We start from the raw sequence: 18340 nt of genomic DNA on the forward strand, positions 1-18340 counted from the left end.
TAATTCTGAGATTTATTTTGGTGGGTTGTTTTTTTGGTGTTGTAAGCTTTATCACTGTGACTGTCAACACATAACGAAAAATTTTTCCACCCTAAAGGCCAAGAGCTCTCCTGTGAAGGAACAATGTGACTTAGACATACTCAATTACTCACTTTTTTCAATTTCTGTTATATAATTTTCCACCTCCTCTGCCTAGAGTGCCCTTTTCATATATTCCCAGATGCTGAGATATTACTAATCCTTCAAGGTGTATAGAAAATGTCACTTTTTTAATGTGAGCTCTCCCGGATTCCCCAGACATGAATCTCTCACCCTCTTGCCATTTTAAGCTATTCCTTTCTAGCATCACTTGGTTTTTACCTGGATAACATGTATTCCCTTCTTATTGTAAAGCAAAGCTCCATCTTTATTTTCTTCTATGACTGGAATGTTGTTCAAGCCAGCACAAATCCCTTATGTTAACATGATTAATATTACAACAAATCATACTAATAGTAATCATACATGTAATAGGACATCGTGAGTGTATAAACCCTCTGATTTAGGATGAATTCTGAAATTCTTCCCTTTGCTTCATGCTAAACTTTTTGTAGTCCTGGCTGCCCACATTTAAGACATTTCCTCATGTTTGACCCCATTTCCCAGTTAAATTTATTAGCTACGACTTTTCCTTCTTAACTTCTGTTTCCTCTGCCAGGACAGATAAGCTCAGATTTTCCTTCTAGTTAAACTCAGACATTAGAACACTTAACCTTAAAGCTGCTCCTTTGGATACCCCCTGGAACTCTTATCCACTGCCCCAGCATAGCTAGCTTTGTGGATGCTAACAGTGCGTGGTCAGCAATTATTTGCTGAATGAAGAAGAGATCCTTGGAGTAAGTGGAGGAGTAGCTGATTGTGTAATTAGGACAGGAAACAGAAAAATAACAGTACAAAGACACAGACATTAATTTCCACACTTAGAATGCAGCTAAGCTCATAACTGCACTCAAACACTGTTTCTGTACATAGATGCTGCAGCATCACTAGGAAGGAACTAGTACTAGACTTGAAGTCATGAATCACCCTACTCAGTCTTGAGGATCAAGCACTCAATCATGATCTGTTTTTTTTTTAATTACATTTTTAGGCTTTTATAATATGATATGACCATTTTCAAAATCTTAATGGATTTTGTGTAATTCTCTGAAGAAAAAATAAATTAGGCATAATTGTAAACAGCCTGTGATGCTCTCACAGGCACACTCTAGTATTCTTAAAGAATATTGTTGTTTCAGATTGACTCAGTGTTATATTGTTTAGTTGAAAATAAAACATCTATCATCATCATCTATAGAAGATTACAAAAATTTCGCTACTCCAGAGAATGATACTTAGAAAATGAAGTGTTTCCAATTCATAGACAGGATACATCCTCAATTACAAAAGCAAACAAAAAATATACAGCTCAGAACATATTTTTTCCATTTGACAGAGATAGCCCAATGCTCTCACTGAAACAAACACCAAACACAGTGGCACACCATAATTTAATCAGAGCTAGCTGCTATTGTAACAAAGCAATCCTGTCTATGCAGAGCAAGATAATGCCAGTCACTTCACATGACTTGTATTTCTGCAGACAAAATGTCATACTGGGACTTTTTATCACTTTAATGAGAAATTGGGAGTTTATATACCTCTCAGAAAACAAAGAATGAGGAATAATAATGGCTTTCAGCATTCACCTGCCGATGCATACAATCCAAAATGAAGGTCATTTACAGCACACAAAATGAGGTCCCAATGCTTTTCCATGATAGAACTAAAATCTACAATCTTGGGTATAAGACAAGAAAGAGGATAAATGGAATGAGTAAGACCCCTTGGGTACCATCATGACATGATAGAGAAGTTTTCAGGACACATGGTCACATGTACGTTTCATATTAACACTAAATGCAAAGTTTTTGTGAGAGTTTTGGTTCAAATGTTTCTAGTGATGAGGTGATAGCTCACTATGGCTTAAAATAACTTATTCTTTTATTCTTCCTGTTCCTTAAATTGCAGTGTGCAGTATCCAGCATGGTGGTCTAGAATCAGATATCCTTGCATAGATAGATTGCCGATTTGCCCCTATTTCACCAGCTATGTATCATAATCATTTTAAAGCTATAATACAGTCTTCATATCATTCTGATGTAGTTGAGTCATCTAAATTGGAACTTTTAATTATTTGGATTTTTCAGGCCACAGATATACAGGGATACAGAAGAAACTGACAGAGTTGGGAATTTTTCACTTTGCCAATAATGAAATGAAAATGTAAGAAAGACCATTACCTACTTTCATTATTTTTTTCATAAGTCAAATGTTTTGATGAATATCAAACAACTAGAATGTACATGAATCAGAGTAGAAAGTTGCATAAAATTTTGCTTTATGAAAAAAACTAACTACAGTGACCTAATTTCTCTATAGACCATGAAAGTGCTTTCATGGACTTGTGTTTGAAATTCATTGAACTAGATAACAAATGTCCCTTTCAACTTCTGATGCTCTAGGTTCTTTTGATAAGTAATTTTTTCCCTGCCCATTTTTTCAATAGATATTATTTAAGTTAAGGCCCTGACTTCATATTTTCCCTCATTCATTTTCAGCTTATGATCTTTCAAACATTAGTCCAAATGATCAACATATTTTAGAACCTTGAATTCTGTTTATCTTTCTCAGCTCTGTGTCATATGTAAATATAAAATGCTTCATTTTTTAATATGCTTCCAAGTCAATTGTTAAAATGAAAAAAAGTTTAAGTGCTACATATATCTTTATCCTTCCACTAGTTTAACAGTTCAAACAGCTGTAGCACTTCATCAGTGCTATCATCTAGATCACACTTTTCTCCCTTAAATGAAAGGCAGGTTCATCAGAGGATCTTAGGACTGGGTATTAAAGGGCTTCTAGGCCAGCAAGCCTCCTACCCTTTGTAAAATAGCTTCACCAAATAGTCACTTTCCTTGTGTTAAGTATCTATGGTGTTGCGAAATTTCAAATTCCTCCTTATCAATAAAGTCCAATTCCTTCCACATAGCTCTGTTAGAAAATTCATCTCTACAGTGAGATGAAATTTTTAACCTTCTAGCTTTTGCTCACAGGCTGTGGTTCTGCCCCTCAGGGCTCTTCAAAACAAGTCTTTCATATCATAACCCTTTAAAGATTTGATGACAATGATCATGTTTCTCCAAGCTTTACCTTTTCCTAGCTAAAAATTCTTGGTTGTTTTTGTGAGGTTTTCATATGACATGGTTTTAAGTCATGTCACTATTTCAGACATCTCTGCTAAACACGCTCCAAGTGAGAATTCTTTTTAAAAGTGAAACACCTGTAACTGGGCAAAGTATCACAGTTGTATTCCTTTAGGCACAGTAAGAACCTAAGTGATTTCAATCATACTTAGCAAGTAGGAATTAAATGCCACCCTATCAGGTCCTCCTGGCACAGGGTTTACCTCACTCCAGAATCAGTCCAGGATTTTACTTTAATTAATTTATAAATTAATAAACTTTTTCCAATTAAATTAAAAGTCTTAAGGATAAATCTGTTCCTCCTCATTCTTTATCCACAGCCATCCCCAACCTCACTTCTTGGAGGTGATCATCATTAAAACTTTCATGGGAACATTTTGAAAAACATTTTCTATGAATACACAAACATAGCACAATCTATCTTCTTGTTTTTTTCATGTAAATGGGATCACATGCATATTTATCTGAAATTTGCCTTTTTCATTTATCTTTGTTATTGTCCATACCAAAATATACACAGAGCCAACTTACTACTTTAAATGACTTCCAACATTTTCTGATGATAGAGATTTAGTCTGCTTCTAGCTCTTGCTGTTACAAATAATGCTGCATAGGCATTTGTGCACCTGCACACTTGTATCTGCACCATAAATTGTTGGAAGCTGAAACAGTGCATGTGACAGTATGTATAGAATTTATTTCAATAGATGTTACCAATGTAAAATTTACATATCTACATATGCAAAATTAAACTGCATTTCAGACATACTACTTCCAGGTTTCAGGATGCACAGCCTAAGGATAGAACATAAGACATAATTCTTAAAATAATTTTGAAGTGCAGAGCAGGTTTAGAATCAGTTTTAGAATCTACTCTTCGAAGAAAGCATGTTAAATCATATTAGATATTAGTTCTTTTGACAGCTGTACCAAGCTGTTGATTCAGACTGAGATAACTGTCACCTAAAACCTCTAAGCTTTTTGGAGGTTAAATTTTTGCTAAGCCATATCTCTCTATTCCCTATCTTTTCAATTGGTTTTATAATAACTAGTTTATGTGGTTTAATATTTATACCTATTATACTTCATTGCATACTTAGATTCAATCTATGTTATAGACTATCCAGATTCTTTTGGACTGGATTATTTTTAATATATATTTTCTTTCTGTCTTACTTTTAAAGGTAAAATTGCAAAAAGTTATTCTACAATTTTCTCCACATCACTACTAACACAATGAAATGCACAAGGTCAAAAGTGTATCACTGTAGTCCAACAATTAAGGTCTCATCCTTGGTTAGCATCTATACATTAATCAGCCTTTTTAAAGTTTTATTTAATCAGCTTCAATTCAAATGAATTATGTATACATATATTTTCATCTTTTCCAAAAAAAGACCTATCATGTTAAATATCATAAAAACTGTCTCCCAAAGACTTCTTGTCCTCTTTGAATAGAGAATGTTTCATCATTCTAGAAATCCTACTATTCACTTGTAAACGGAACAAATATTTATTGAACACCTAATATAAACTGCATTTCCGTATACAGAGAATATGAGTAGTGAATAAGGAAGATAAAATAGGGGCCGGTGCTGTGGCATAGCAGGTAAAAGCCAGTGCCTGCTGTGCCCACATCCCACATGGGCACCAGTTTGAGATCCGGCTGCTCCACTTCCGATCCAGCTCTCTGCTATGGCCTGGGAAAGCAGTATAAGATGGCCCAAGTCATTGGGCCCCTGCACCCACATGGGAGACCGGGAAGAAGCTCCTGGCGCCAGATTGGTGCAGCTCCAGCCATTGCGGCCAGTTGGGGAGTGACCAGTGGATGGAAGAACCCCCCCCCCCCGCCTCTCCCCTCTCTGTGTAACTCTTTCAAATAAATATTTTTTTTTTTAAATTGCTTTCCTGTTTCAATGCCATCTCACTAGTCCCAGTGATCAATCTCTGTTCACAATTGATCATAATGAAAGGACTAAGAGCCAAAGGGAGCACATAAACAAGACTAGTGTCTGCAAATACTAGCTGATAGAATAAAAAAGGGAGAGAACGATCCAACATGGGAAGTGAGATACACAGCAGACCCATAGAATGGCAAATGTCCTAAGAGCACTCTGGCCTCATAATCAGCCCTTAAGGCATGCGGATCCAGCTGAAATGCCCATGAGAGTATTTCAGGCATGGAAAGCCAAGACACTCTGGGGGGGAAAAAAAAAAACCCTACATGAAAGATCTCTGTGAGTGAGATCCCAGTGGAAAGAATGGGTCATCAAAGAAGGAGGTACCTTTCTTTGAAGGGAGGAGAGAACTTCCACTTCGACCATGGCCTTGTCGAAATATGATCAGAGTCAGTGAACTCAGGGGGCTTCCAAAGCCTTGGCAGCTTATGACAAGAGCCTAGGGTGATTACTGATGCCATAAACAAGAGTGTCAATTGGTTAAGTCAACAACAGGAGTCACTGTGCACTTACTCCTCATGTAGCATTTCTGTCCTTAGTGTGCTGTACATTGAGATTTAATGCTATAACTAGTACTCAAACAGTATTTTTCACTTTATATTTCTGTGTGGGAGCAAACTGTTGAAATCTTTACTTAATGTATGCTAAATTGATCTTCTGTATATAAAGAGAATCGAAAATGAATCTTGATGTGAATGGAAGGGGAGAGGGAGTGGGAAAGGGGAGGGTTGCGGGTTGGAGGGACGTTATGGGGGGGAAGCCATTGTAATCCATAAGCTGTACTTTGGAAATTTATATTCATTAAATAAAAGTCAAAAAAATTGCCTTCCTAAACTTTATGCTTGAGTGTTGAATTTATACAATTACACAATAAAAATGAACAAAAATATGAAATAATTTCAGAGTGTAACAGATGTAAAAGAAATAAGCATGGTCATAACAGGGCATACCTGGAAGAGTCAATTAAAGGGTCTGGTCTCTGAGAAGATGATATTTGAGCTAAATCCTCAAAAACTGAGCATGAAAAAGCTCTCCATATGACCATAGGGGAAAAGAGCACTGGGAAATTATTAAGAGCAATTTCTCTCAGGTGCAAAGGGGCTTATTGTGTTCTAGAAAAAGAAAGGCCAACACATAGAGATCTAATGAATAAAAAGAAAAATAATACCAGGTGGTGTTGCAAATTATTGAGCTAAAGCTTGAATTGGTCATAAAAAAATTCACATTTCACTGTAAAATGAGAAGAAAAAAGAACATTGTGAAACTGCTTTAAGAACAGCAATGGCTCTGATAAACACCTTTACATTTTTACTTTGGCTTTTATAGAATATGGATTATAGAGAAATTGTTTAAAAGCTTGGAACCTACCTAAGTTGAAATTTCTGTAATTCAATACAAAGATGATGATGCCACAGGCCCAGATGTTGATAGGTAAGATGGAGAGAAATACATAGATTCAAGCTAAGTACCATAGATATTTTTAATGAAATTAATTTATTAGGGGCAGGCGCTTGGTACAGCTGTTAAGTTGGTGCTTGTGACTCCTGCATCTCACATCAGAGGGTCTGGTTTTAGTCCTGGCTCCTCTACTTCTTAACCAACTTCTTGCTATTAGACCTTAGTAGGCAGCAGATGGTGGCTTGAGTACGTGTGTCCCTGTCACCCACATCAGAGACCCAGGTGAAGTTCCAGGGTGTCCTAGTTTCAGTCTGACCCAGCCCAGGCTGTTGAAGGCTTTGTTGCATAAATAGCAGATAGATGGTATCATCTCTCTCTCTCTCCTTCTTTCTCTGTCTCTCCCCTTGCTAATGACATAAAAATAAATCAAAATTAACTTATTAATGGATTAGGTACAAAAAAGCCAACAGAGTAGAATTTCAGCTTCACAAAAGCAGGATTTTTGTCTTTATTATTTGGCCCCAGATGCATCAACAGTTCCTACCACATAGATGTTCAAATAATATGGAATAAATAAAGGAAATCCTACAGGTTTTTCACAGGAGCCAACTAGGTGAAGAGCTGGTAATTCACTAAAACTATTGAAGAAATAGAATGAGATGTAGATGGGGGCATCAGAGAGTTCTATTTTTAGGTGTTCTAAGTTTTGGATTTCAGGACTGGAGTTGTGGCATAGCAGGTAAAGCTTCCACTTGTGACTCCAGCACCTCACATGGGCAGTCCCGGCTGCTCTACTTCTGATCCAGCTCCCTGCTGGTGCTCATGGGAGAGCAGCAGAATATGGGCCAGGTGCATGGGCCCCAGCACCCACATGGGAGACCTGGAAGAACACTCTCTCTCTCTCTCATATATATATATATATATATATATATGTATATGTATATATACACACACACATATATATAAAACTCTGCTTTCAAATAAATAAAATACATCTTAAAAAAAGGGTTTTGGCTTTCTTGTAGTTATCAAAGTGGAGATGTCAAAGGTAAAACTAGATAGATTAATCTGGTCTTTAATATCTATTTATTTTAAGACAGCAACAGACACAGAGAGAGGGGAAAGGGAGAGGGAGAGGGAGAGAGGGAGATCTTCCTTCCACTTAATCACCTCCCAAATGCCCAGAAAGCCAGGAGCGGGCCAGGCTGAAGTCAGGAGCTAGGAACTCTTTCCTGGTCTCACACATGGGTGGCAGGGCCCCAAGTACTTGGACCATCTTCCACTGCCTGCCCAGGCACATTAGAAGGAAACTGGATTGGAAGTTGAACAGTCAGGACTCAACTGGCACTCCAAAATGGGATGCCAGTGTTGCACCCAGTGGCTTAACCTACTGCACCACAATACCAGGCCTATGAGTCTGGTCTTTGGGAAGGACAATTGCCCTGGAGGGAAAAAACTGGAAGTGTTAATTATATTGGAAATATTCTAAACTATGGAATTTACTGAAATAATTAATAAAAATACTACAGAGCAAATGAAGAATATTCAAAAAAATCTGATTATGAACACACATATTTATTGATGGCAAGATTCAATATCTTAAGGAGGTCATTATTTTCTAAATTTCCTAAAATTCAAAATATTTTAATATTTTTGAGGAAAATTCTAACATGTTTTTCTTATTTGATACATTAGTCCTATGAAAGCACAAAAAGTCAGAATAACAGTGAAGATTAAAGAAAAAAATAACAATCTGAGCCAATTACATAGAAGTTACCAAGTCTGATTTATCACATTAACATGAGAATTGCATGGTAGTAATTATCATGCATTTGCTATGACCCTGAGAATCTAACATATTAATAAATTTCTTGAATAAAAAATCCACAACTGTAATAGTCATTATAATCCTAGTGTGAAGATAGAGAAATAGACGCATGGAATAGAATATAAATAATAGAGAGAAAGACTCCTGGCAGACACCCTGACAATAGGGACTTCATTTTAGGGCACCTGAGACTTCATCTTGAGAAAGCACTTCCCACCATGAGATTCTGGTCTGAAACTGATCTAAAAACTCAGACAAGAGCAGTCTACTACATCACATTTGGCAGAGCATAGATACCCTCCAGAATGATTGCTCAAGCTTAAAAACAGATAGGCTGCACCTAGGTTAATGATAAGATTGTCATTTGTCTGTGTCCCACATATGATTCTATGTTTACGTCCCCAACACCAGGATTCATGTCAAAATTGTAATTGGAGTTAAGATTGTAATTGGTATTGTCAAGTTTATAATTGATATATTTTTTAAAGATTTTATTTATTTGAGAGGTAGAGTTACAGACAGTAAGAGAGAAAGACAGAGAGAAAGGCCTTCCATCTGCTGGTTCACTCCCCAAGTGGCCACAATGGCTGAAGCTGAGACGAGCCAATCTGAAGCCAGGTGCCAGGAACTTTTTCCAGGTCTCCCAGGGGCTCAAGCACTTGGGCCATTTTCTACTGCTTTCCCGGGCCATAACAGAGAGCTGGATCAGAAGAGGAGCAGCTAGGACTAGAACCAGTGCCCAGATGGGATGCCAGTGTTGCAGGTAGAGGATTAACCCACTGCAGCACAGCACAGGCTCCATGATATTCGTTTCACATAGGCCTTAGGTTAGCTTGACCCCAGTAATCATATATTTTCCCTCCCATTTTTGTGGGTTTTGCCTTTATAAACCCTGTTAGTTTGGGCTTCAGGGTTGACACTTCTTTAGGGCATGAGCCCACCCTCCACCACCGGCAATAAAGGACTCCAAAATTTATCAGTGTGCGGCACTCTTCTGTTAACACTTGCTCAGGCACGGCAAGGTTCAACAGGGACTGGGGATCCCTCCCCCTCATTTGGAGATGACGTCTTGGAAAACCTGAGAAAAAGAACCAGTTTCTATGAAGGACTTCTGTGATTGGTTAATTAACATTCATCCAATTAACCAATCAAAACCGGCACGTCTCAATGTCTCTTTCAGACCCATCATGAGAATTTCCCATTTTACAGTCTATAAAAATCCCTAGACAGTTCCCACCCTCAACAGTTTCCACCTTCAGGTACCCCTCTCAGATGCTCGAAGCTTTCTGTGTCTTTCGGTAAACTACTCCTCCTTTCACACTCTACTTTCCTGTGCTTCTAATTCTTCCTAGTCACAAGACAGAAACCCTAGAGATTAGAATAATGACATTCCCGCATAGGAATTGTAATATAAAAGAGTTATAAAAATTTGGTAAAGAAAAATCTGCAACACAAAGTATAGGAACTTACATACTTTGAAATATGTTTCAATGTGCTTATCACCCTTTATTTACCTGTGGTACAATAGTAAAAAGAATTATGCACTAAGGATATGTATTTATCATGATATGATTCTGTGATATGAATCTATGTGCAAGTATAATATAGAAATAAGTTTTACACATGTATATTAGCATATGTGTGTAAGTATACATTTACATGTGTACAAAATATATATGAAACAGAAACATCTATAGATGTGTACATGCATCATGTGTATGTGTGCTGTGTGCATGTAACAATGGTAGCATTTCACATTAATGGAGAAAGGCTCAACTATTAAAATAAATGATGATGGCCCCATTATTAATACTATAAAATTTTCCCACCTTATGTTAGACATAAAAATAAATTTCAAGAGGAATAACAATGATGAATAACAATACTTGAGTGTTTTAAAAGATAATATAGGAAATATATGACATTTTTGTTGGCAGAATTTCTGAACAAGGCATAAAACCACAAATTGACACTGAGTAGGTACTCAATAAATATTTATTAAAGGAATTAAAGATGAAATATGTGTACCTAAAAGTTCTTAAAGTTCTCTATGATTAAAAACATTTTTTGGAAAGATTAAAAGAAAAAAGACAACCTAACCAAAAACTGGCAAAGGATATAAGTAACTCAAAGACAGACAACTAGTCAATAAATATTTTGAAATTATCTTCTGATTACCAATTTGAACATTACAAATTAAAATTTATAAAATACATTTAGTACTTTTCAGATTAAAAAGATATTTCAAAATGTTACAGCATTGTAGGGACAGGCATTTGACTTAGGGTTATGATGCCTTCGTGCTATATCAGAGTGTCTGGATTTGATACCGGTCTCTGGCTCCTAAATCCAGCTTCCTGCTAAATCAGACTCTTTAAGATAGCGATTATGGCTCAAGTAACTGGGCTCTTTGTCACCCCCTTAGAAGACTTGATTTATTTTCAGCTCTCAGCTTCCACCTTAGCCCAGCCCTAGTCCTTGCAAGCATTTGGGGAGGAAACCAGGCGCTAGCTCATTCATTTTCTTTCTCCCTCCCTCCCTCTTCTTACCTCCATCCCTCTCAAATAAAGTAAAAAATAAAGCTGTTTTTTAAAAAGGGACAGCATCAACCGTTATTCATGATGTATAGAGATGAAAGCTCTCAGACTGTTGAAGGGAATATAACTGATTCAACTACTTTGGTAATTTTTTGCAGTATTTTGTTCCCCATGGGGTCTAGTGGAAAAATGACATCTCAGTTGTAGTCTCTGCATATACCACTTCTCCAATCAGTTCTTACTTGATAATCAGCATTAAGTTCAAAGTAGCAGCTTCCCTCACTGTTTCCTCAGTACTCTCAGAGATGAAATTGTAGGCAAGGCAAATAAAGAACTCAATACATGCTCTACATCTAGTGGAAAGAATATCTCAGCAGATGTCCAGGGACTTTAAGTCCCTAATCATTGTTATATTTCACATCTTTACAACATTTGTGGTCTTTATTATGAAGGAAATAGCCATATTATTTCCTTTTTCTTCTAAGACAAGGGTTTTAAAGATTGCCCTTTTGTGTATTCCAATTCATGGTTTCAAGGCTAGTAGTCATCTAGAAATAATTCCCTAAAAAATGTCTTGCTCTTCAGATTTTAAGAAACTCCTAAATTGCTGACAAGAAAAAATTTCTTGCCTTTTTTTCAAATCCATATTTTCTTTTGATAAAAGGACAGTCATTTCTTTCATGTCATTTAAAATTTCAAAATAAATGACTAAAAATAAATCAGATAAGCTAAACTAAATACTTCTCTTTCATGAGATTCTGAAATAGCCCCTGAAGGAATCTTTCTTTTTCTGCAATGCCAGCCTTTTACAGAATCACCCGTGCCAGAAGAACAGGACATGTTGTGTGTCCATGGACATGAGGATAGCTACAGTGTCTGTAAGGTATGAAACAAAAACTTACTCATACTTCCTAGTTGATGAAAAGAAGCTTAATGATTAGTTAGGATTAAACGTGTCTTCTAAGGTAATTTTCCACTTAATATCATCCCAGTTCTACTCACAACAGTCAAGATATGGCATCAACTAAATTGTCTATAGTATATGAATGGATAAAAACAACATGGTATCTATGTATAGTGGAATATCAGTCATAAAAAAGAATGAAACCCTATCATTTGTAGCAAAATGGATGTAACTAGAGGACATTATATTAGGCGAAATAAGCCAGACACAGAAAGGCACATTCTGCATGTTTTCTCTCATATGTGGAAGCTTAAAAAACATCAATATGAACATAGAATAGTGATTATGAGAGATCAGGATTAGGAGAGATGGGGTGAGGAGGCCCAGATAGAGATTGGACAATGGGTACCATATCAGAGATAGAGAAAAGAAGTAGCAAGTAACATAGTGGGGAAGGTTGCCATTCACAAAAACTTCTTTTTTTTTTTTTTTTTTTTTTTCTGACAGGCAGAGTGAACAGTGAGAGAGAGAGACAGAGAGAAAGGTCTTCCTTTTTGCCATTGGTTCACCCTCCAATGGCCGCCGCAGCCGGTGTGCTGCGGCCGGCACACCGCGCTGATCCGAAGGCAGCAGCCAGGTGCTTCTCCTGGTCTCCCATGGGGTGCAGGGCCCAAGCACTTGGGCCGTCCTCCACTGCACTCCTGGGCCACAGCAGAGAGCTGGCCTAGAAGAGGGGCAACCAGGACAGAATCCGGCGCCCCAACCGGGACTAGAACCTGGTGTGCCAGCGCTGCAAGGCGGAGGATTGAGCCGCAGCGCCGGCCGACAAAAACTTCTTATGTATTTTCTGAGCAAAAAAAAAAAAAAAGAGAGGAGCTCAAAGGCTCCAAAGATAAAGCAACAACAAAGACAGAGAATGCTAATATGCTGATTTTATAAGTACATGTTGTATACATGAACTGAAATGCCACATGGTATCTCATAAATATGTCCAATTATTTTAACAAAAATCTAACTGCTTAAAAATATATATAAAATGCTAGCTAACCTGACTTGATCTTTACATAATGAACATATAAGTTAAATTATCACACTTGTACCCAATAAATATGTACAAAATAAATAATAAGATCTAAAAATACAGAATCATATTTGAAAGAAAATTTTTACTATCTCAATCTAGAAAATAGCATAAGATATTAACACTACATAGGAATACTACTACCAGATATTACAAAATAAAACTCATCAAAAGAAATAGTTTATATTATTTCAAGTGTAAAAATGTTTGCAGAAGTTTTCTAGGTCATTGTTGAAGGTTTTGTCAGCATTTTGCTTTGCCCTTTGAGATAACAACTGGTTTATGAAAAAGTAGTCATATAATACTTATATTCCCTGTTATTCACTTTGCTTATCTATAAAATAACATTATATAAATAATGATAAATATAAAATATCATTTGTGTTATAATATTCTAGGATTTGCAATATAGAATGATTATTTTCCTTAGAAGTCTTGAAAAACATGACCACTTTTCTATTTCTCTTGACTAAAGAATTGAGCAAGATAGATCAATGCATGAAACTGTTTAATTATCAGAACTCAATTTGCCCATTTTCAATGACTGTTCTAAAGATTAAGACTTCTAGAAATTGTTTGCTTCAGACCAGCATCTCATAGTGCTTCCTAAAAGATCTCCAATAATTCATTAAAGTGAAAAAAAGACGAGATTAAGACTAATTCATTAAGACTACAACATTTTTCTGTATGTAAGAGTATGAAGAATTGAGTATCATTTCTTCTTACAGGGAGAATAACAGTTAATATACCTGTGGACACAAGGTTTCCAGGTGACCAGCAGCAATTTTGACTATTTTAATTCCATCTTCATTTGTTGACATGGAACAAGCAAGATTTGCCACCTAAATACAATCAAGAAAGAAAATTATTTTAGATTTTCAAGGTAATACATAAATACATTTATTATTCTGAATAAGAACATGTACACATTCATTGAAAATAGTGAAACATCATTCTCACAAATATCACTGGTATCTATTTTATGAAAGAATTCAATCTATTAAAACAAATAATTATAAATGGACATAGAGAATTCTCTTTTTTTAAGATTTTTTTTTTTTTTAATTTGAAAGGCAGAGTCACAGAGAGACAGAGAGAGGTCGTCCATTCACTGGTTTACTCCCCAGATGGCTGCAATGGCCAGAGTTGTGCTGATCCAAAGCCAGGAGCCAGGAGCTTTTTCCAGGTCTCCTACACGGGTTCAGGGGCCCAAGCACTTGGGCCATCTTCTGCTACTTTCCCAAGCCATAGCAGAGAGCTAGATTGGAAGTAGAGCAGCTGGGTCTCTAACCTGTATCCTTATGGGAAGCTGGCCCTGCAGGTGGTGACTTTATCCACTATGCCTACAGACCCAGAAAACTCTTTTTAAAACAAAAGGAAAAGACTGGGTGAGTGAATCATTAAACCCTATACAATCTCTTGGTATCTACATATAACCCATAATAAGAAATTATTATGGGACTACAGACAGTAAATTTATCTTTGTATTGAACACTAAAATGTTCTTGGGATCTAATATACTGTAGATTAAACAATAATTGATTTATTATTATTCTGAGGTCTATTAAACATATTTAACTTTCAATAAACATGGATGTATCTTTTTATTCAACTTTTCTTCACCAGATATACTCCAAATCTAGACAAATAAAAGATAAATTCTTATTGTTGTTGATTTTCATTTTTATTTATATAAGATGAAAAAAATCATGCACTTTATATATACAGATTTAGGGCCATGGTAATACTTCCCACCCTACCCTCCCTGCTGCCCACATTCCCACCCTCCCTCCTCATTCCTTTCTTATTTTTTTTCTTTTAATTTGTACAATGACATAGTTTATTTTATAATCATAAGCTTAACCCCCCAATAAGTAAAGAATTCCACAAACAATAAGAAAAAAATCCTGTTCTTCAACAGTATAAACAAGGACTGTAAACAATAATCAAATGTCAAATTGTCAATTTTGCATTTACACATTATATTTTTTGTACTGTGTTACCACAGATCAGGGAAAACATATGGTATTTGTCTTTTTGGGACTGGCTTATTTCACCAAACATAATGGTTTCTAGTTACAACCATCTTGCCACACAACACAGGACTTCTGTTTTATGGTTGAGTAATATTCCATAGTGTATACATACCACATTTTCTTTATGCAGTCATCGTTTGATAGACATTTGGGTAGATTGCACATCTTAGCTATTGGGAATTGAGCTGTAATAAACATCAGGGTACAGATAACTCTTTCATATGCTGACTTCATTTAGTTTTGGTGAATTCCCAGGAGGGGGATGTCTGGGTAATATGGTAGACCAAGTTCAGTTCTCAGAGGAACCTTCATATTGTCTTTCCATAATTGTTGTAGTAGTTTACATTCCCATCAACAATTGATTAGGGTACACTTACCCCACATCCTCACCAATACTCATTATTCTTTTTTTTAAATTTCTGTATGATAGCTATTTTAACTGGGTTGAGATTAAACTTCATTGTGTTTTTTATTTGCATGTCCATTACGGCTAGTGATCCTGACCATTTTATTTTCAAGTGTCTTTTGGACATTTGAATTTCATCCTTTAAAAATTTCCTGGTCACGTCCTTTGCCCATTTCATAACTGGACTTTCTTGTTGTTGTTGCAGAGTTTCTTGAGCTGTTCTAGATTCTGGATACTAATTCCTTATCAGTTGCATATTTTGTGAATATTTTATCCCATTCTGTCAGTTACATTTTCACTTTGTTGAATGCTTCCTTTGCAATGCAGGAGTTTTTTAGCTTGATATAACCCCATTTGTTTATTTTTGCTTTTATTGTCTGTGTTTCTGGGGTCTTTTCCAAGAAGACTTTGTCTATGCCAATGTCTTAGCGAGTTTCCCCCAACATTTTCTTCTAGTAATTTTATGGTATCAGGTCATAGATTTAGCACCTAGATCCATTTTTAAGTTGATTTCTGTATAAGGTTTAAGGTAGGGGTCATGTTTCATACTTCTGCATGCAGAGATTCAATGTTCCCAGCACCAATTATTGAAGAGACTGTCCTTTCTCCAGTAATTGATTTTTAGCACCTTTGTCCAAGATTAGTTGGTTGAAGATGTGTGGATTGATTTTGGGGGTTTCTATTCTGTTCCACTGGTATACATGTCTATATGTGTGCCAGGAACAGACTGTTTTGATTCTAAGTGCTTGGTACTATGTCTTGAAATTTGGTATTGTGATGCCTCTTGCTTTGTTTTTCTTGTTTAACATTGCTAAGCTATTCGAAGTTCCCCGTGTTTCCATATAAATTTTAGCATCATTTTTTTCTATCTGACAAGAATGTCATTGGTATTTTGATTAGAATCACACTGAATCTGTAAATTGCTTTCAGTAGTGTAGACATTTTGAGGATAATAATTCTTCCAATCCACAAACATGGAACATTCTGATGCGAAGTCACATGTGAGTTTAACTGGAGATTCTCTTAATCGCATTTCTCTTGTGCACATTTTATAATCTTTTCTTTATGTTTTTCTGTCGAGAGTTTGACTACAATGTTTCTTGATGAAGATCTTTTCGGTCACGATTATTAGGAGCTCTGTGTACTTCCTATACTTGAAAGTCTCTTTCTTTTTCCAAATTAGGGAAGTTTTCAGTAATTATTTCGCTAAAAAGGACTTTTAATCCATTCTCTCTTCCCACATCTTTGGGAACTCCTAAAACCCATATGTTGAGACATTTGATAATAAACCATAAGTCTCCAACACTGTTTTTTTTTTTTTAATAATCTAATTTCTTTTTTTGGGTCTGATTGTAAAATTTCCAGAGATGTATCTTCCAACTCAGATATTCTTTATTCTGCCTGAGTCTGTTGTTAAGGCTTTCCTCTGCATTTTTTTATTTGAGCTATGGAATTTCTCATTTACAATACTCATTTTGATTTCCCTTTAAAATCTCAATTTCATGGGAAAAATTCTCATTCATGTCAAGTACAGATTTCTTTAATTTCTAGATTTGCTTCTGATTACTTCTAAGTAATCCTATCACCAGTTTTTTGAATTCCATTTCTGGGATTTCATCAATCTCTTCATCTTCACATTCTAGTATTAAAGTATGTTGTGTTCTTTTGGGAGGTCATGTTGTCTTCCTTATTCTCATTTTTTTAATTGCTGTGTTTATTTTTAGGCATTTGTGGGTTTACTTGCTTTTTCCCCCTTGTGAAGGCTTTTATCTTTGAATTATGGCTCTGTGGATTATTGGTGTGTCAGCTCTTTCAGTGACTACCCAGGGGTGTGTGCTACATGTGGCCAAGGAGCTCTGTTCAGTGCTCCAGGGTGAGGGGAGTGTCCAAGGTGACACCCAAGTTGTTAGTATCTTTTTTTATCCGAGGGGAGATTTGTTCAGTTATGTTGGTGTAGTCTCATGCTCACCTCCTCTCCTCCAAGAAGACCAATGCCTGGGTGCTAGCTCCAGTGGGTACAATATTCACCTGCACTGCCCCAAGACCCACACAAAGGACCTCAGTGTGAGCACGGATCCTGCAGCAAGGAACCTCACCAGGGAATCAGGGAGCCCTGAGCATGTGGAGCTGTGCACAATAACTTCCCAAAGACCAAGCCACACCTTATATCCTCCTAGACAGCTACAGTGTTTTCACAGTCCCAGAACACAAGGCTTCCACAGTCACAAGCACCCAGGCTCCTGTCAATGCTCTGAGCCAGACTCAGGTGTCTTCTCTTCGCTGGTTGCTGGGTGTGCGGATACAAGCTGGTGCAGCTGTTACATATGTCAGAATCATCCTCGCCCTCCCTCAGCTAGTTACAGGATGCCTGCGCCAGGTGGTCAGGAAAAGAAACATCCCCCCCCCTTTTTTCTCTAGGTTGGCAGGTACGCTGTCCCCCACAGGGCTCCAAGGCTCTCCCTGCAGCTTTATCAATAGTGGCTTGGACTGCTGCAGTCTGGTCACACCTCACTATCCAAAGCTGGTATGAAGGCTCTCGGCTTCTGGGCTCCTGAGTTGTGGGCGTCTATACCCTCCATGTAGATCCACAGTGTCCCTCTAATTTGTATGGAGGTTCCTCTGCAGGTTTCTCCCTAACTCTTTCCTGAGATTCGATGTTTTTCTAGCTTTTCTAATCTCATTAATGTATTTTTATACTATATGTATAACATTATACAGTTGTTATTGCTCAAATCCAAAATAAATTCAATTGCAGAGAAATCACATACAACTGCATGAAGTGCTAATGAACGACAAACTTTTTTTTGGATCACCACTTAAGACTACCACAAAATATTATTTAAATTGATTTATAGTCTTTGCTTTTCTAGAGCGCTACTTTTATTATGTCAATAGTGAAACAACTCCT

The 18340-nt window shown here is 36.7% G+C and overlaps 1 protein-coding gene across 5 annotated transcripts in view; it reads right to left on the reverse strand.

Annotated features, from left to right (window-relative positions):
* Nucleotides 1-18340, reverse strand: part of CTNNA3 (catenin alpha 3) — a 1675875-nt gene that overhangs the window by 623068 nt on the left and 1034467 nt on the right. For all 5 annotated transcript variants that reach the window (XM_070057731.1, XM_070057732.1, XM_017348752.3 and 2 more), the window contains one exon: nucleotides 13740-13832. In XM_070057731.1, the coding sequence (XP_069913832.1) occupies nucleotides 13740-13832 (93 nt within the window). The remainder of the gene's footprint in view (nucleotides 1-13739; nucleotides 13833-18340) is intronic.

Source organism: Oryctolagus cuniculus, chromosome 15 (assembly GCF_964237555.1).
Source record: "Oryctolagus cuniculus chromosome 15, mOryCun1.1, whole genome shotgun sequence".
Classification (NCBI taxonomy): Eukaryota; Metazoa; Chordata; class Mammalia; order Lagomorpha; family Leporidae; genus Oryctolagus; species Oryctolagus cuniculus.